This window comes from Salmo salar, chromosome ssa11 (assembly GCF_905237065.1).
Source record: "Salmo salar chromosome ssa11, Ssal_v3.1, whole genome shotgun sequence".
Lineage (NCBI taxonomy): Eukaryota > Metazoa > Chordata > Actinopteri > Salmoniformes > Salmonidae > Salmo > Salmo salar.
In genome coordinates this window covers 111,812,853-111,834,253 of record NC_059452.1, presented here as the reverse complement: position 1 = coordinate 111,834,253, position 21,401 = coordinate 111,812,853, and the positions used below count along the sequence as shown (strand labels likewise).

Here is a 21,401-nt window from a genome sequence, read left to right as displayed (position 1 = left end):
CTGGAACTGACCTGTCCTAGACTACACAACCTGTCTGTCTGTCTGTCTGTCTGTGACTGACCTGTCCTAGACTACACAACCTGTCTGTCTGTCTGTCTGTCTGTAACGGACCTGTCCTAGACTACACAACCTGTCTGTCTGTCTGTCTGTCTGTGACTGACCTGTCCTAGACTACACAACCTGTCTGTCTGTCTGTCTGTGACTGACCTGTCCTAGACTACACAACCTGTCTGTCTCTGTCTGTCTGTCTGTGACTGACCTGTCCTAGACTACACAACCTGTCTGTCTGTCTGTCTGTCTGTAACGGACCTGTCCTAGACTACACAACCTGTCTGTCTGTCTGTCTGTAACGGACCTGTCCTAGACTACACAACCTGTCTGTCTGTCTGGAACTGACCTGTCCTAGACTACACAACCTGTCTGTCTGTCTGTAACTGACCTGTCCTAGACTACACAACCTGTCTGTCTGTCTGTAACGGACCTGTCCTAGACTACACAACCTGTCTGTAACGGACCTGTCCTAGACTACACAACCTGTCTGTCTGTCTGGAACTGACCTGTCCTAGACTACACAACCTGTCTGTCTGTCTGTAACGGACCTGTCCTAGACTACACAACCTGTCTGTCTGTAACTGACCTGTCCTAGACTACACAACCTGTCTGTCTGTCTGTAACTGACCTTCCTAGACAGGCCACCGTTGGGACACTTTACTAACCAACAGGGACGGCAGGACACCTGACAGACAAACTGTTGTTGTTTACGACTTGTCTTATTGACTGTTAAATGGAAATTCATTTTAACGCCTTTCTGTGTTTCTGGACCGTTTTATAAGCTAAACCATGTAGACTGGACCAGCAGACTGTTACCCTGTAGACTGGACCAGCAGACTGTTACCCTGTAGACTGGACCAGCAGACTGTTACCCTGTAGACTGGACCAGCAGACTGTTACCCTGTAGACTGGACCAGCAGACTGTTACCCTGTAGACTGGACCAGCAGACTGTTACCCTGTAGACTGGACCAGCAGACTGTTACCCTGTAGACTGGACCACCAGACTGTTACCCTGTAGACTGGACCAGCAGACTGTTACCCTGTAGACTGGACCACCAGACTGTTACCCTGTAGACTGGACCACCAGACTGTTACCCTGTAGACTGGTATTACAGCTGAGACAGACAGGACCCTTTCTGAGGTTACTGGGCTTCACAGACAACAGTGTGGTTACTGGACTTCACAGACAACATTATGACACTCCTTCCTGTCTGAAAGCGTCCCATGTTCAGATTTCTGTATTATTCCAATGTTCTCACTCTCATCTTTATTTACACCTTAATATATCTTGGGAGCTGCTTGTGTGCGGATGGTAATGCTAACCTGTTTCACAATATAATTTATATCATTTGTATTATTGTAACATTATATTATATATTGTGGTCTGTTTATTCTGTCATTCCTTCCTGGGTTTTATAGGATCAGTGTGGGGAGGGAGGGGCATATTTACACCAGTCTAAAACCCGCGGGGCGCCAGCTACACCTGGACCTGCTACGGACCAATAAAATGGATCTCTTTAAGCGCTGACGTCTCCGTTTCTCTGTCTCTCTCGTGTGTGTGTGGCCTGTCTCTCGTGTGTGTGTGTGGCCTGTCTCTCGTGTGTGTGTGTGGCCTGTCTCTGTGTGTGTGTGTGTGGCCTGTCTCTCGTGTGTGTGTGTGTGGCCTGTCTCGTGTGTGTGTGTGTGGCCTGTCTCTCGTGTGTGTGTGGCCTGTCTCTCGTGTGTGTGTGGCCTGTCTCTCTCGTGTGTGTGTGTGGCCTGTCTCTCTCGTGTGTGTGTGTGGCCTGTCTCTCTCGTGTGTGTGTGTGTGCCTGTCTCTCTCGTGTGTGTGTGTGGCCTGTCTCTCTCGTGTGTGTGTGTGTGTGTTACTGATGTGCAGCTGGAAACACAGTATAACCATGGGTTTATTCATTCGTCTCTTAAACGTTTTGCGACGGAAAAGAAGAAACAGAGTTTCTATTGGACAAATTCAGGTCCAGGTTGTTTGCTTCCGTTTTAGTTGCTAAGAGTTAAACGGTTTACCCGTTGAGAAACATTTGGGCTACGGTCCGTGACCTTCTACTGTAATACAGTGAGACGGAAACACAGGTAGTAGAGAGACACAACGCAGACGACACCTTGTTATAAAACACAGTACGTTTTTTATTATCAGTCAAAATTACAACATCAGATCAAGCGTTTTAACCCCGTCCTACTGGCGTTAAAACTCTCAAAGGAGGAAGTGTAGGATACCTAGAAAATAAAGACGCTCAGAAGGAGGAAGTGTAGGATATCTAGAAAATAAAGACGCTCGGAAGGAGGAAGTGTAGGATATCTAGAAAATAAAGACTCTCGGAAGGAGAAAGTGTAGGATATCTAGAAAATAAAGACGCTCAGAAGGAGGAAGTGTAGGATATCTAGAAAATAAAGACGCTCGGAAGGAGAAAGTGTAGGATATCTAGAAAATAAAGACGCTCAGATTTGAAAATCAGAGGTTTTCCTAACAGCCTAATCGAGGTGTTTTACAAGGCTACATGTAAATCCTTCTGCTGACCTTAACTAGTTGCTTATCAACAGGGACGACAGCGTAGCCTAGTGGTTAGTTAGAGCGTTGGACTAGTAACCGAAAGATTGCAAGATCGAATCCCCGAGCTGACAAGGTACAAATCTGTCGTTCTGCCCCCTGAACAAGGCAGTTAACCCACTGTTCCCCGGTAGACCGTCATTGTAAATAATAAGAATTTGTTCTTAACTGACTTTCCTAGTTAAATAAACATTTAAAACAGAGAATGACTATCCAAACTAAGCGAGACCAGGATTTATCTTAACGCCGCTCCGTGCAGCCATCGGATAAACCCCAGGAGCCCCTCTGGACGGCTCTTATTAACGCCGCTCCTCCGCTGTCAAAACGTCAGCTGAAAACCCCCATCTGATTGGATCTACAGTAACTAGACCTTCCCTGAGCGAGACGCCGAACACATTGACTTACCAACATCCTGGTTACTAACGGGGAGGCTGGGGGATTCAATCCAATTACAGGTGGTTACTAACGGGGAGGCTGGGGGATTCAATCCAATTACGGGTGGTTACTAACGGGGAGGCTGGGGGATTCAATCCAATTACGGGTGGTTACTAACGGGGAGGCTGGGGGATTCAATCCAATTACGGGTGGTTACTAACGGGGAGGCTGGGGGATTCAATCCAATTACGGGTGGTTACTAACGGGGAGGCTGGGGATTCAATCCAATTACGGGTGGTTACTAACGGGGAGGCTGGGGGATTCAATCCAATTACGGGTGGTTACTAACGGGAGGCTGGGGGATTCAATCCAATTACGGGTGGTTACTAACGGGGAGGCTGGGGGATTCAATCCAATTACGGGTGCTTACTAACGGGAGGCTGGGGGATTCAATCCAATTACGGGTGCTTACTAACGGGGAGGCTGGGGATTCAATCCAATTACGGGTGCTTACTAACGGGGAGGCTGGGGGATTCAATCCAATTACGGGTGGTTACTAACGGGGAGGCTGGGGGATTCAATCCAATTACGGGTGGTTACTAACGGGGAGGCTGGGGGATTCAATCCAATTACAGGTGGTCACTAACGGGGAGGCTGGGGATTCAATCCAATTACAGGTGGTTACTAACGGGGAGGCTGGGGATTCAATCCAATTACAGGTGGTTACTAACGGGGAGGCTGGGGGATTCAATCCAATTACGGGTGGTTACTAACGGGGAGGCTGGGGGATTCAATCCAATTACGGGTGGTTACTAACGGGGAGGCTGGGGGATTCAATCCAATTACGGGTGGTTACTAACGGGGAGGCTGGGGGATTCAATCCAATTACGGGTGGTTACTAACGGGGAGGCTGGGGGATTCAATCCAATTACGGTTTGTAGACAACAACAACAACAAAAAGCAATGTTTGCAGTCATGTAAAGGCTGTTATCGGTCGACGGGGGAAATGTATATTTTAACAACTGCATCAACAGCTGTCCAGCTCGCTGCTCAACAGAGAGAATCCTGGTCTGAATGAATGTCCCCAGGCCAGATAGATTATTACAGAGGGGATCAGCAGGTCCTACATCAGTGTGAATGACACCCCTCTTCCACTCTCAGCACAGGGGTCAGGGAGGGAGGAGGAGGACCACACAGGAGGGAGGGAGGGAGGAGGGAGGACCACACAGGAGGGAGGGAGGGAGGAGGGAGGACCACACAGGAGGGAGGGAGGGAGGAGGGAGGGAGGACCAATCAGGGGTCAGGGAGAGAGGAGGGAGGGAGGAGGGAGGACCACACAGGGGTCAGGGAGGGAGGGAGGACCACACAGGGGTCAGGGAGGGAGGGAGGGAGGGGAGGGAGGGCCACACAGGAGGGAGGGAGGGAGGGCCACACAGGGGTCAGGGAGGGAGGAGGGAGGGAGGAGGGAGGACCACACAGGGGTCAGGGAGGGAGGACCACAGGAGGGGAGGGAGGGAGGGAGGACCACACAGGAGGGAGGGAGGGAGGGAGGACCACACAGGAGGGAGGGAGGGAGGGCCACACAGGGGTCAGGGAGGGAGGGAGGGAGGGCCACACAGGGGTCAGGGAGGGAGGGAGGGAGGGCCACACAGGGGTCAGGGAGGGAGGGAGGGAGGGAGGGCCACACAGGGGTCAGGGAGGGGAGGGGAGGGAGGAGGGCCACACAGGAGGGAGGGAGGGAGGGCCACACAGGGGTCAGGGAGGGAGGGAGGGAGGGAGGGAGGGCCACACAGGAGGGAGGGAGGGAGGGCCACACAGGGGTCAGGGAGGGAGGAGGGAGGACCACACAGGGGTCAGGGAGGGAGGAGGGAGGACCACACAGGAGGGAGGGAGGGAGGGAGGACCACACAGGAGGGAGGGAGGGAGGAGGACCACACAGGAGGGAGGGAGGAGGGAGGACCACACAGGAGGGAGGGAGGGAGGGCCACACAGGAGGGAGGGAGGGAGGGAGGACCACACAGGAGGGAGGGAGGAGGGAGGGCCACACAGGGGTCAGGGAGGGAGGAGGGAGGACCACACAGGAGGGAGGGAGAGAGGAGGGAGGACCACACAGGGGTCAGGGAGGGAGGGCCACACAGGGGTCAGGGAGGAGGAGGGAGGACCACACAGGAGGGAGGGAGGGAGGGAGGAGGTGGTGTAGTCCTTGGTCCCTGTGTGTGTGTTTCCATCACGTGCTGTAGGGCTGGTCTCCCGGTCCGATGCCTGCGACAGCAGTGTGTGACGGAGTGTGTGCGGTCTCGGAAGGTGTGGTGTCGTAACCCAGTCTCTTCATGTCTTTAGTCACAATGTGGAAGGACAGGGAGACAAAACCCTGGGAACGAACCCTGGTCACTGAGACAGACGGAGAGAGACACCAGGATACATTTAAAGATGGTAGAGAGACACCAGGATACATTTAAAGATGGTAGAGAGAGAGAGAGACCAGGATACATTTAAAGATGGTAGAGAGAGAGAGAGAGAGAGAGAGACACCAGGATACATTTAAAGATGGTAGAGAGAGAGAGACCAGGATACATTTAAAGATGGTAGAGAGAGAGACACCAGGATACATTTAAAGATGGTAGAGAGAGAGAGACACCAGGATACATTTAAAGATGGTAGAGAGAGAAAGACACCAGGATGCATTTAAAGATGGTAGAGAGAGAGAGACACCAGGATACATTTAAAGATGGTAGAGAGAGAGAGAGAGTGAGAGAGAGACACCAGGATACATTTAAAGATGGTAGAGAGAGAGAGACACCAGGATACATTTAAAGATGGTAGAGAGAGAGAGAGACACCAGGATACATTTAAAGATGGTAGAGAGAGAGAGAGAGACACCAGGATACATTTAAAGATGGTAGAGAGAGAGAGAGACACCAGGATACATTTAAAGATGGTAAAGAGAGAGAGAGAGAGACACCAGGATACATTTAAAGATGGTAAAGAGAGAGAGACACCAGGATGCCTTTAAAGATGGTAGAGAGAGAGAGAGACACCAGGATACATTTAAAGATGGTAAAGAGAGAGAGAGACACCAGGATACATTTAAAGATGGTAAAGAGAGAGAGAGACACCAGGATACATTTAAAGATGGTAAAGAGAGAGAGAGACACCAGGATGCCTTTAAAGATGGTAGAGAGACACCAGGATGCCTTTAAAGATGGTAGAGAGAGAGAGACACCAGGATACATTTAAAGATGGTAGAGAGAGCGAGAGAGACACCAGGATGCATTTAAAGATGGTAGAGAGACACCAGGATACATTTAAAGATGGTAGAGAGAGAGAGAGAGACACCAGGATACATTTAAAGATGGTAGAGAGAGAGAGAGAGACACCAGGATACATTTAAAGATGGTAGAGAGAGAGAGAGAGAGAGAGAGACACCAGGATACATTTAAAGATGGTAGAGAGAGAGAGAGAGAGAGAGACACCAGGATACATTTAAAGATGGTAGAGAGAGAGAGAGAGAGACACCAGGATACATTTAAAGATGGTAGAGAGAGAGACACCAGGATACATTTAAAGATGGTAGAGAGAGAGAGACACCAGGATACATTTAAAGATGGTAGAGAGAGAGAGAGACACCAGGATACATTTAAAGATGGTAGAGAGAGAGAGAGAGAGAGAGAAGAGACCAGGATGCATTTAAAGATGGTAGAGAGAGAGAGAGAGAGAGAGAGACACCAGGATACATTTAAAGATGGTAGAGAGAGAGACACCAGGATACATTTAAAGATGAGAGAGAGAGACACCAGGATACATTTAAAGATGGTAGAGAGAGAGAGAGAGAGAGAGAGAGAGAGAGAGCCAGGATACATTTAAAGATGGTAGAGAGAGAGAGACACCAGGATACATTTAAAGATGGTAGAGAGAGAGAGACACCAGGATACATTTAAAGATGGTAGAGAGAGAGAGAGACACCAGGATACATTTAAAGATGGTAGAGAGAGAGAGAGACACCACGATACATTTAAAGATGGTAGAGAGAGAGAGAGAGAGAGAGAGAGACACCAGGATACATTTAAAGATGGTAGAGAGAGAGAGACACCAGGATACATTTAAAGATGGTAGAGAGAGAGAGACACCAGGATGCATTTAAAGATGGTAGAGAGAGAGAGAGACACCAGGATGCATTTAAAGATGGTAGAGAGACACCAGGATATATTTAAAGATGGTAGAGAGAGAGAGAGAGACACCCAGGATACATTTAAAGATGGTAGAGAGAGAGAGAGAGAGAGAGCACCAGGATGCCTTTAAAGATGGTAGAGAGAGAGAGAGACACCAGGATACATTTAAAGATGGTAAAGAGAGAGAGAGACACCAGGATACATTTAAAGATGGTAGAGAGAGAGAGAGAGAGAGAGAGACACCAGGATACATTTAAAGATGGTAGAGAGAGAGACACCAGGATGCATTTAAAGATGGTAGAGAGAGAGAGAGACACCAGGATGCATTTAAAGATGGTAGAGAGACACCAGGATATATTTAAAGATGGTAGAGAGAGAGAGAGACACCAGGATACATTTAAAGATGGTAGAGAGAGAGAGAGACACCAGGATACATTTAAAGATGGTAGAGAGACACCAGGATATATTTAAAGATGGTAGAGAGAGAGAGAGACACCAGGATGCATTTAAAGATGGTAGAGAGACACCAGGATATATTTAAAGATGGTAGAGAGAGAGAGAGACACCAGGATACATTTAAAGATGGTAGAGAGAGAGACACCAGGATACATTTAAAGATGGTAGAGAGAGAGAGAGAGAGACACCAGGATACATTTAAAGATGGTAGAGAGAGAGAGAGAGAGAGAACACCAGGATACATTTAAAGATGGGAGAGAGAGAGAGACACCAGGATACATTTAAAGATGGTAGAGAGAGAGAGAAGAGACACCAGGATACATTTAAAGATGGTAGAGAGAGAGAGAGAGACACCAGGATACATTTAAAGATGGTAGAGAGAGAGAGAGAGACACCAGGATACATTTAAAGATGGTAGAGAGAGAGAGAGAGAGGAGAGACACCAGGATACATTTAAAGATGGTAGAGAGAGAGAGAGACACCAGGATACATTTAAAGATGGTAGAGAGAGAGAGACACCAGGATACATTTAAAGATGGTAGAGAGAGACACCAGGATACATTTAAAGATGGTAGAGAGAGAGAGAGACACCAGGATACATTTAAAGATGGTAGAGAGAGAGAGAGAGAAGACACCAGGATACATTTAAAGATGGTAGAGAGAGAGAGACACCAGGATACATTTAAAGATGGTAGAGAGAGAGAGAGAGAGAGAGAGAGAGAGACACCAGGATACATTTAAAGATGGTAAAGAGAGAGAGAGACACCAGGATACATTTAAAGATGGTAGAGAGAGAGAGAGAGACACCAGGATACATTTAAAGATGGTAGAGAGAGAGAGACCAGGATATATTTAAAGATGGTAGAGAGAGAGAGAGACACCAGGATACATTTAAAGATGGTAGAGAGAGAGAGAGAGAGAGAGAGAGAGAGAGAGAGAGACACCAGGATACATTTAAAGATGGTAGAGAGAGAGAGAGAGAGAGAGACACCAGGATACATTTAAAGATGGTAGAGAGAGAGAGACACCAGGATACATTTAAAGATGGTAGAGAGAGAGAGACACCAGGATGCATTTAAAGATGGTAGAGAGAGAGAGAGACACCAGGATGCATTTAAAGATGGTAGAGAGACACCAGGATATATTTAAAGATGGTAGAGAGAGAGAGAGAGACACCAGGATACATTTAAAGATGGTAGAGAGAGAGAGAGAGACACCAGGATGCCTTTAAAGATGGTAGAGAGAGAGAGAGAGACACCAGGATACATTTAAAGATGGTAAAGAGAGAGAGAGACACCAGGATACATTTAAAGATGGTAGAGAGAGAGAGAGAGAGAGACACGAAGATATATTTAAAGGGGATAGAGAGAGAGAGACACCAGGATGCATTTAAAGATGGTAGAGAGAGAGAGACACCAGGATGCATTTAAAGATGGTAGAGAGAGAGAGAACACCAGGATACATTTAAAGATGGTAGAGAGAGAGAGAGAGACACCAGGATACATTTAAAGATGGTAGAGAGAGAGAGAGACACCAGGATACATTTAAAGATGGTAGAGAGAGAGAACACCAGGATATATTTAAAGATGGTAGAGAGAGAGAGAGAGACACCAGGATACATTTAAAGATGGTAGAGAGAGAGAGACACCAGGATACATTTAAAGATGGTAGAGAGAGAGAGAGAACACCAGGATACATTTAAAGATGGTAGAGAGAGAGAGAGAGACACCAGGATACATTTAAAGATGGTAGAGAGAGAGAGAGCACCAGGATACATTTAAAGATGGTAGAGAGAGAGAGAGAGACACCAGGATACATTTAAAGATGGTAGAGAGAGAGAGAGAGAGAGAACACCAGGATACATTTAAAGATGGTAGAGAGAGAGAGAGACACCAGGATACATTTAAAGATGGTAGAGAGAGAGAGAGAGACACCAGGATACATTTAAAGATGGTAGAGAGAGAGAGAGAGACACCAGGATACATTTAAAGATGGTAGAGAGAGAGAGAGACACCAGGATACATTTAAAGATGGTAGAGAGAGAGAGAGAGAGAGAGACACCAGGATACATTTAAAGATGGTAGAGAGAGAGAGAGGACACCAGGATACATTTAAAGATGGTAGAGAGAGAGAAGAGAGACACCAGGATACATTTAAAGATGGTAGAGAGAGAGAGAGAGAGACACCAGGATACATTTAAAGATGGTAGAGAGAGAGAGAGACCAGGATACATTTAAAGATGGTAGAGAGAGAGAGAGAGAGAGACACCAGGATACATTTAAAGATGGTAGAGAGAGAGAGACACCAGGATACATTTAAAGATGGTAGAGAGAGAGAGAGAGAGACACCAGGATACATTTAAAGATGGTAGAGAGAGAGAGAAGACACCAGGATACATTTAAAGATGGTAGAGAGAGAGAGAGAGAGAGAGAGACACCAGGATACATTTAAAGATGGTAGAGAGAGAGAGAGAGACCAGGATACATTTAAAGATGGTAGAGAGAGAGAGAGAGGACACCAGGATACATTTAAAGATGGTAGAGAGAGAGAGACACCAGGATACATTTAAAGATGGTAGAGAGAGAGAGAGAGAGAGACACCAGGATGCATTTAAAGATGGTAGAGAGAGAGAGAGAGAGAGAGACACCAGGATACATTTAAAGATGGTAGAGAGAGAGACACCAGGATACATTTAAAGATGGTAGAGAGAGAGAGAGAGAGACACCAGGATACATTTAAAGATGGTAGAGAGAGAGAGAGAGAGAGACAGAGGAGAGACCAGGATACATTTAAAGATGGTAGAGAGAGAGAGAGAGAGAGAGAGAGAGACCAGGATACATTTAAAGATGGTAGAGAGAGAGAGACACCAGGATACATTTAAAGATGGTAGAGAGAGAGAGAGACACCAGGATACATTTAAAGATGGTAGAGAGAGAGACACCAGGATACATTTAAAGATGGTAGAGAGAGAGAGACACCAGGATACATTTAAAGATGGTAGAGAGAGAGAGACACCAGGATACATTTAAAGATGGTAGAGAGAGAGACACCAGGATACATTTAAAGATGGTAGAGAGAGAGAGAACACCAGGATACATTTAAAGATGGTAGAGAGAGAGAGAGAGACACCAGGATACATTTAAAGATGGTAGAGAGAGAGAGACACCAGGATACATTTAAAGATGGTAGAGAGAGAGAGAGACACCAGGATACATTTAAAGATGGTAGAGAGAGAGAGATACATAAGATGGTAGAGAGAGAGAGAACACCAGGATACATTTAAAGATGGTAGAGAGAGAGAGAACACCAGGATACATTTAAAGATGGTAGAGAGAGAGAGAGAGACACCAGGATACATTTAAAGATGGTAGAGAGAGAGAGACACCAGGATACATTTAAAGATGGTAGAGAGAGAGAGAGAGCACCAGGATACATTTAAAGATGGTAGAGAGAGAGAGAGAGACCAGGATACATTTAAAGATGGTAGAGAGAGAGAGAGAGAACACCAGGATACATTTAAAGATGGTAGAGAGAGAGAGAGAGAGACACCAGGATACATTTAAAGATGGTAGAGAGAGAGAGAGAGAGACACCAGGATACATTTAAAGATGGTAGAGAGAGAGAGACACCAGGATACATTTAAAGATGAGAGAGAGAGACACCAGGATACATTTAAAGATGGTAGAGAGAGAGAGAGAGAGAGAGAGACAGAGACCAGGATACATTTAAAGATGGTAGAGAGAGAGAGACACCAGGATACATTTAAAGATGGTAGAGAGAGAGAACACCAGGATACATTTAAAGATGGTGAGAGAGAGAGAGACACCAGGATACATTTAAAGATGGTAGAGAGAGAGAGACACCAGGATACATTTAAAGATGGTAGAGAGAGAGAGAGAGAGAGAGACACCAGGATACATTTAAAGATGGTAGAGAGAGAGAGACACCAGGATACATTTAAAGATGGTAGAGAGAGAACACCAGGATGCATTTAAAGATGGTAGAGAGAGAGAGACACCAGGATGCATTTAAAGATGGTAGAGAGACACCAGGATATATTTAAAGATGGTAGAGAGAGAGAGAGAGACACCAGGATACATTTAAAGATGGTAGAGAGAGAGAGAGACACCAGGATGCCTTTAAAGATGGTAGAGAGAGAGAGAGAGCACCAGGATACATTTAAAGATGGTAAAGAGAGAGAGAGACACCAGGATACATTTAAAGATGGTAGAGAGAGAGAGAGAGAGAGAGAGACACCAGGATACATTTAAAGATGGTAGAGAGAGAGAGACACCAGGATGCATTTAAAGATGGTAGAGAAAGAGAGAGACACCAGGATGCATTTAAAGATGGTAGAGAGACACCAGGATATATTTAAAGATGGTAGAGAGAGAGAGAGAGAGAGACACCAGGATACATTTAAAGATGGTAGAGAGAGAGAGAGACACCAGGATACATTTAAAGATGGTAGAGAGACACCAGGATATATTTAAAGATGGTAGAGAGAGAGAGAGAGAGAGACACCAGGATGCATTTAAAGATGGTAGAGAGACACCAGGATATATTTAAAGATGGTAGAGAGAGAGAGAGACACCAGGATACATTTAAAGATGGTAGAGAGAGAGAGACACCAGGATACATTTAAAGATGGTAGAGAGAGAGAGAGAGACACCAGGATACATTTAAAGATGGTAGAGAGAGAGAGAGAGAGAGACACCAGGATACATTTAAAGATGGGAGAGAGAGAGAGACACCAGGATACATTTAAAGATGGTAGAGAGAGAGAGACACCAGGATACATTTAAAGATGGTAGAGAGAGAGAGAGAGACACCAGGATACATTTAAAGATGGTAGAGAGAGAGAGAGAGACACCAGGATACATTTAAAGATGGTAGAGAGAGAGAGAGAGACACCAGGATACATTTAAAGATGGTAGAGAGAGAGAGAGAGAGAGAGAGAGACACCAGGATACATTTAAAGATGGTAGAGAGAGAGAGAGAGACACCAGGATACATTTAAAGATGGTAGAGAGAGAGAGACACCAGGATACATTTAAAGATGGTAGAGAGAGACACCAGGATACATTTAAAGATGGTAGAGAGAGAGAGAGACACCAGGATACATTTAAAGATGGTAGAGAGAGAGAGAGAGAGAGACACCAGGATACATTTAAAGATGGTAGAGAGAGAGAGACACCAGGATACATTTAAAGATGGTAGAGAGAGAGAGAGAGAGAGAGAGAGAGAGAACACCAGGATACATTTAAAGATGGTAAAGAGAGAGAGAGACACCAGGATACATTTAAAGATGGTAGAGAGAGAGAGAGAGACACCAGGATACATTTAAAGATGGTAGAGAGAGAGACCCAGGATATATTTAAAGATGGTAGAGAGAGAGAGACACCAGGATACATTTAAAGATGGTAGAGAGAGAGAGAGAGAGAGAGAACACCAGGATACATTTAAAGATGGTAGAGAGAGAGAGACACCAGGATACATTTAAAGATGGTAGAGAGAGAGAGAGAGAGAGAGAGAGAGACACCAGGATACATTTAAAGATGGTAAAGAGAGAGAGAGAGACACCAGGATACATTTAAAGATGGTAGAGAGAGAGAGAGAGACACCAGGATACATTTAAAGATGGTAGAGAGAGAGAGACCAGGATATATTTAAAGATGGTAGAGAGAGAGAGACACCAGGATACATTTAAAGATGGTAGAGAGAGAGAGAGAGAGAGAGAGAGAGACACCAGGATACATTTAAAGATGGTAGAGAGAGAGAGAGAGAGACCAGGATACATTTAAAGATGGTAGAGAGAGAGAGAGAGAGAGACACCAGGATACATTTAAAGATGGTAGAGAGAGAGAGAGAGACACCAGGATACATTTAAAGATGGTAGAGAGAGAGAGAGAGAGAAGAGAGACCAGGATGCATTTAAAGATGGTAGAGAGAGAGAGAGAGAGAGACACCAGGATACATTTAAAGATGGTAGAGAGAGAGAGACACCAGGATACATTTAAAGATGGTAGAGAGAGAGAGAGAGAGAGAGAGAGACCAGGATACATTTAAAGATGGTAGAGAGAGAGAGAGAGAGAGAGAGAGAGACCAGGATACATTTAAAGATGGTAGAGTGAGAGAGACACCAGGATACATTTAAAGATGGTAGAGAGAGAGAGAGACACCAGGATGCATTTAAAGATGGTAGAGAGACACCAGGATATATTTAAAGATGGTAGAGAGAGAGAGACACCAGGATACATTTAAAGATGGTAGAGAGAGAGAGAGACACCAGGATGCATTTAAAGATGGTAGAGAGAGAGAGAGACACCAGGATGCATTTAAAGATGGTAGAGAGACACCAGGATATATTTAAAGATGGTAGAGAGAGAGAGAGAGACACCAGGATACATTTAAAGATGGTAGAGAGAGAGAGAGAGAGAGACACCAGGATGCCTTTAAAGATGGTAGAGAGAGAGAGAGAGACACCAGGATACATTTAAAGATGGTAAAGAGAGAGAGAGACACCAGGATACATTTAAAGATGGTAGAGAGAGAGAGAGAGAGAGAGAGACACCAGGATACATTTAAAGATGGTAGAGAGAGAGAGACACCAGGATGCATTTAAAGATGGTAGAGAAAGAGAGAGACACCAGGATGCATTTAAAGATGGTAGAGAGACACCAGGATATATTTAAAGATGGTAGAGAGAGAGAGAGAGAGAGACACCAGGATACATTTAAAGATGGTAGAGAGAGAGAGAGACACCAGGATACATTTAAAGATGGTAGAGAGACACCAGGATATATTTAAAGATGGTAGAGAGAGAGAGAGAGACACCAGGATGCATTTAAAGATGGTAGAGAGACACCAGGATATATTTAAAGATGGTAGAGAGAGAGAGAGAGACACCAGGATACATTTAAAGATGGTAGAGAGAGAGAGACACCAGGATACATTTAAAGATGGTAGAGAGAGAGAGAGAGAGACACCAGGATACATTTAAAGATGGTAGAGAGAGAGAGAGAGAGAGAGACACCAGGATACATTTAAAGATGGGAGAGAGAGAGAGACACCAGGATACATTTAAAGATGGTAGAGAGAGAGAGACACCAGGATACATTTAAAGATGGTAGAGAGAGAGAGAACACCAGGATACATTTAAAGATGGTAGAGAGAGAGAGAGACACCAGGATACATTTAAAGATGGTAGAGAGAGAGAGAGACACCAGGGATACATTTAAAGATGGTAGAGAGAGAGAGAGAGAGAGAGAGAGACACCAGGATACATTTAAAGATGGTAGAGAGAGAGAGAGAGACACCAGGATACATTTAAAGATGGTAGAGAGAGAGAGACACCAGGATACATTTAAAGATGGTAGAGAGAGACACCAGGATACATTTAAAGATGGTAGAGAGAGAGAGAGACACCAGGATACATTTAAAGATGGTAGAGAGAGAGAGAAGGACACCAGGATACATTTAAAGATGGTAGAGAGAGACACCAGGATACATTTAAAGATGGTAGAGAGAGAGAGAGAGAGAGAGAGAACACCAGGATACATTTAAAGATGGTAAAGAGAGAGAGAGAGACACCAGGATACATTTAAAGATGGTAGAGAGAGAGAGAGAGACACCAGGATACATTTAAAGATGGTAGAGAGAGAGAGACCAGGATATATTTAAAGATGGTAGAGAGAGAGAGACACCAGGATACATTTAAAGATGGTAGAGAGAGAGAGAGAGAGAGACACCAGGATACATTTAAAGATGGTAGAGAGAGAGAGACACCAGGATACATTTAAAGATGGTAGAGAGAGAGAGAGAGAGAGAGAGAGACACCAGGATACATTTAAAGATGGTAAAGAGAGAGAGAGAGACACCAGGATACATTTAAAGATGGTAGAGAGAGAGAGAGAGACACCAGGATACATTTAAAGATGGTAGAGAGAGAGAGACCAGGATATATTTAAAGATGGTAGAGAGAGAGAGACACCAGGATACATTTAAAGATGGTAGAGAGAGAGAGAGAGAGAGAGAGAGAGAACACCAGGATACATTTAAAGATGGTAGAGAGAGAGAGAGAGAGAGAGACACCAGGATACATTTAAAGATGGTAGAGAGAGAGAGAGAAGACCAGGATACATTTAAAGATGGTAGAGAGAGAGAGAGAGAGAGACACCAGGATACATTTAAAGATGGTAGAGAGAGAGAGAGAACACCAGGATACATTTAAAGATGGTAGAGAGAGAGAGAGAGAGAGAGAGAGAGACCAGGATGCATTTAAAGATGGTAGAGAGAGAGAGAGAGAGAGAGAGAGACACCAGGATACATTTAAAGATGGTAGAGAGAGAGACACCAGGATACATTTAAAGATGGTAGAGAGAGAGAGAGAGAGAGAGAGAAGACCAGGATACATTTAAAGATGGTAGAGAGAGAGAGAGAGAGAGAGAGAGAGAGAGACCAGGATACATTTAAAGATGGTAGAGTGAGAGAGACACCAGGATACATTTAAAGATGGTAGAGAGAGAGAGAGACACCAGGATGCATTTAAAGATGGTAGAGAGACACCAGGATATATTTAAAGATGGTAGAGAGAGAGAGACACCAGGATACATTTAAAGATGGTAGAGAGAGAGAGAGACACCAGGATACATTTAAAGATGGTAGAGAGAGAGAGACACCAGGATACATTTAAAGATGGTAGAGAGAGAGAGACACCAGGATACATTTAAAGATGGTATAGAGAGAGAGAGAGAGAGACACCAGGATACATTTAAAGATGGTAGAGAGAGACAGACACCAGGATACATTTAAAGATGGTAGAGAGAGAGAGAGACACCAGGATACATTTAAAGATGGTAGAGAGAGACACCAGGATACATTTAAAGATGGTAGAGAGAGAGAGAGACACCAGGATACATTTAAAGATGGTAGAGAGAGAGAGAGAGAGACACCAGGATACATTTAAAGATGGTAGAGAGAGAGAGAGAGACACCAGGATACATTTAAAGATGGTAGAGAGAGAGAGAGACACCAGGATACATTTAAAGATGGTAGAGAGAGAGAGAGAGAGAGACACCAGGATACATTTAAAGATGGTAGAGAGAGAGAGAGAACACCAGGATACATTTAAAGATGGTAGAGAGAGAGAGACACCAGGATACATTTAAAGATGGTAGAGAGAGAGAGAGAGACACCAGGATACATTTAAAGATGGTAGAGAGAGAGAGAGAGACACCAGGATACATTTAAAGATGGTAGAGAGAGAGAGAGAGAGAGAGAGAGACACCAGGATACATTTAAAGATGGTAGAGAGAGAGAGAGACACCAGGATACATTTAAAGATGGTAGAGAGAGAGAGAGAGACACCAGGATACATTTAAAGATGGTAGAGAGAGAGAGAGAGAGACACCAGGATACATTTAAAGATGGTAGAGAGAGAGAGAGAGACACCAGGATACATTTAAAGATGGTAGAGAGAGAGAGAGAGAGAGAGAGAGAGAGAGACCAGGATACATTTAAAGATGGTAGAGAGAGAGAGAGAGAGAGAGAGAGAACACCAGGATACATTTAAAGATGGTAGAGAGAGAGAGACACCAGGATACATTTAAAGATGGTAGAGAGAGAGAGACACCAGGATACATTTAAAGATGGTAGAGAGAGAGAGAGAGACACCAGGATACATTTAAAGATGGTAAAGAGAGAGAGAGAGAGACACCAGGATACATTTAAAGATGGTAGAGAGAGAGAGAGACACCAGGATACATTTAAAGATGGTAGAGAGAGAGAGAGAGACACCAGGATACATTTAAAGATGGTAGAGAGAGAGAGAGAGAGAGAGAGAGAGACCAGGATACATTTAAAGATGGTAGAGAGAGAGAGAGAGAGAGAGAGAGAGAAGACCAGGATGCATTTAAAGATGGTAGAGCGAGAGAGACACCAGGATACATTTAAAGATGGTAGAGAGAGAGAGAGACACCAGGATGCATTTAAAGATGGTAGAGAGACACCAGGATATATTTAAAGATGGTAGAGAGAGAGAGAGAGACACCAGGATACATTTAAAGATGGTAGAGAGAGAGAGAGACACCAGGATACATTTAAAGATGGTAGAGAGAGAGAACACCAGGATACATTTAAAGATGGTAGAGAGAGAGAGACACCAGGATACATTTAAAGATGGTAGAGAGAGAGAGAGAGAGAGAGACACCAGGATACATTTAAAGATGGCAGAGAGAGAGAGAGAGAGAGACACCAGGATACATTTAAAGATGGTAGAGAGAGAGAGACACCAGGATACATTTAAAGATGGTAGAGAGAGAGAGACACCAGGATACATTTAAAGATGGTAGAGAGAGACACCAGGATACATTTAAAGATGGTAGAGAGAGAGAGAGAGACACCAGGATACATTTAAAGATGGTAGAGAGAGAGAGAGACACCAGGATACATTTAAAGATGGTAGAGAGAGAGAGAGAGACACCAGGATACATTTAAAGATGGTAGAGAGAGAGAGAGAGACACCAGGATACATTTAAAGATGGTAGAGAGAGAGAGAGACACCAGGATACATTTAAAGATGGTAGAGAGAGAGAGAGACACCAGGATACATTTAAAGATGGTAAAGAGAGAGAGAGACACCAGGATACATTTAAAGATGGTAGAGAGAGAGAGAGAGAGAGAGACACCAGGATACATTTAAAGATGGTAGAGAGACACCAGGATATATTTAAAGATGGTAGAGAGAGAGAGAGAGAACACCAGGATACATTTAAAGATGGTAGAGAGAGAGAGAGAGAGAGACACCAGGATGCCTTTAAAGATGGTAGAGAGAGAGAGAGACACCAGGATACATTTAAAGATGGTAAAGAGAGAGAGAGACACCAGGATACATTTAAAGATGGTAAGAGAGAGAGAGAGAGAGAGAGACACCAGGATACATTTAAAGATGGTAGAGAGAGAGAGACACCAGGATGCATTTAAAGATGGTAGAGAAAAGAGAGACACCAGGATGCATTTAAAGATGGTAGAGAGACACCAGGATACATTTAAAGATGGTAGAGAGAGAGAGAGACACCAGGATACATTTAAAGATGGTAGAGAGAGAGAGAGACACCAGGATACATTTAAAGATGGTAGAGAGAGCACCAGGATACATTTAAAGATGGTAGAGAGAGAGAGAGACACCAGGATGCATTTAAAGATGGTAGAGAGACACCAGGATATATTTAAAGATGGTAGAGAGAGAGAGAGAGACACCAGGATACATTTAAAGATGGTAGAGAGAGAGAGAGAGACACCAGGATACATTTAAAGATGGTAGAGAGAGAGAGAGAGAGACACCAGGATACATTTAAAGATGGTAGAGAGAGAGAGAGAGACACCAGGATACATTTAAAGATGGTAGAGAGAGAGAGAGACACCAGGATACATTTAAAGATGGTAGAGAGAGAGAGAGAGACACCAGGATACATTTAAAGATGGTAGAGAGAGAGAGAGACACCAGGATACATTTAAAGATGGTAGAGAGAGAGAGAGAGAGAGACACCAGGATACATTTAAAGATGGTAGAGAGAGAGAGAGAGACACCAGGATACATTTAAAGATGGTAGAGAGAGAGACACCAGGATACATTTAAAGATGGTAGAGAGAGAGCACCAGGATACATTTAAAGATGGTAGAGAGAGAGAGAGACACCAGGGATACATTTAAAGATGGTAGAGAGAGAGAGAGAGAGAGAGAAGAGACACCAGGATACATTTAAAGATGGTAGAGAGAGAGAGACACCAGGATACATTTAAAGATGGTAGAGAGAGAGAGAGAGAGAGAGACACCAGGATACATTTAAAGATGGTAAAGAGAGAGAGAGAGACACCAGGATACATTTAAAGATGGTAGAGAGAGAGAGAGAGACACCAGGATACATTTAAAGATGGTAGAGAGAGAGAGACCAGGATATATTTAAAGATGGTAGAGAGAGAGAGACACCAGGATACATTTAAAGATGGTAGAGAGAGAGAGAGAGAGAGAGAGAGACACCAGGATACATTTAAAGATGGTAGAGAGAGAGAGACACCAGGATACATTTAAAGATGGTAGAGAGAGAGAGAGAGAGAGAGAGACACCAGGATACATTTAAAGATGGTAAAGAGAGAGAGAGAGAAGACACCAGGGATACATTTAAAGATGGTAGAGAGAGAGAGAGAGACACCAGTATATATTTAAAGATGGTAGAGAGAGAGAGACCAGGATATATTTAAAGATGGTAGAGAGAGAGAGACACCAGGATACATTTAAAGATGGTAGAGAGAGAGAGAGAGAGAGAGAGAGAGAGACACCAGGATACATTTAAAGATGGTAGAGAGAGAGAGAGAGAGAGAGAGACACCAGGATACATTTAAAGATGGTAGAGAGAGAGAGAGAGAGACCAGGATACATTTAAAGATGGTAGAGAGAGAGAGAGAGAGAGACACCAGGATACATTTAAAGATGGTAGAGAGAGAGAGAGAGACACCAGGATACATTTAAAGATGGTAGAGAGAGAGAGAGAGAGAGAGAGAGACCAGGATGCATTTAAAGATGGTAGAGAGAGAGAGAGAGAGAGAGAGACACCAGGATACATTTAAAGATGGTAGAGAGAGAGAGACACCAGGATACATTTAAAGATGGTAGAGAGAGAGAGAGAGAGAGAGAGAGACCAGGATACATTTAAAGATGGTAGAGAGAGAGAGAGAGAGAGAGAGAGAGAGAGAGACCAGGATACATTTAAAGATGGTAGAGTGAGAGAGACACCAGGATACATTTAAAGATGGTAGAGAGAGAGAGAGACACCAGGATGCATTTAAAGATGGTAGAGAGACACCAGGATATATTTAAAGATGGTAGAGAGAGAGAGACACCAGGATACATTTAAAGATGGTAGAGAGAGAGAGAGACACCAGGATACATTTAAAGATGGTAGAGAGAGAGAGACACCAGGATACATTTAAAGATGGTAGAGAGAGAGAGAGAGAGAGACACCAGGATACATTTAAAGATGGTAGAGAGAGACAGACACCAGGATACATTTAAAGATGGTAGAGAGAGAGAGAGATGAGAGACACCAGGATACATTTAAAGATGGTAGAGAGAGAGAGAGAGACACCAGGATACATTTAAAGATGGTAGAGAGAGAGAGAGCACCAGGATACATTTAAAGATGGTAGAGAGAGAGAGAGAGAGACACCAGGATACATTTAAAGATGGTAGAGAGAGAGAGAGACACCAGGATACATTTAAAGATGGTAGAGAGAGAGAGAGACACCAGGATACATTTAAAGATGGTAGAGAGAGAGAGAGAGAGACACCAGGATACATTTAAAGATGGTAGAGAGAGAGACACCAGGATACATTTAAAGATGGTAGAGAGAGAGAGACACCAGGATACATTTAAAGATGGTAGAGAGAGAGAGACACCAGGATACATTTAAAGATGGTAGAGAGAGAGAGAGAGAGACCAGGATATATTTAAAGATGGTAGAGAGAGAGAGAGAGACACCAGGATACATTTAAAGATGGTAGAGAGAGAGAGAGAGAGAGAGAGAGACACCAGGATACATTTAAAGATGGTAGAGAGAGAGAGACACCAGGATACATTTAAAGATGGTAGAGAGAGAGAGAGAGAGACCAGGATACATTTAAAGATGGTAGAGAGAGAGAGAGAGAGAGAGACACCAGGATACATTTAAAGATGGTAGAGAGAGAGAGAGAGACACCAGGATACATTTAAAGATGGTAGAGAGAGAGA

The 21,401-nt window shown here is 44.1% G+C and overlaps 1 protein-coding gene across 1 annotated transcript in view; it reads right to left on the bottom strand.

Moving 5' to 3' along the window:
• Window positions 1-5,116: 5,116 nt before the first annotated feature.
• The window catches only part of LOC106597625 (B9 protein domain 1), a 59,875-nt gene continuing 43,590 nt past the window's right edge, over window positions 5,117-21,401 (bottom strand). The window contains exon 7 of the mRNA XM_045690403.1: window positions 5,117-5,381. Coding sequence (XP_045546359.1) covers window positions 5,218-5,381 — 164 coding nt within the window. The 3' untranslated portion in view covers window positions 5,117-5,217. The remainder of the gene's footprint in view (window positions 5,382-21,401) is intronic.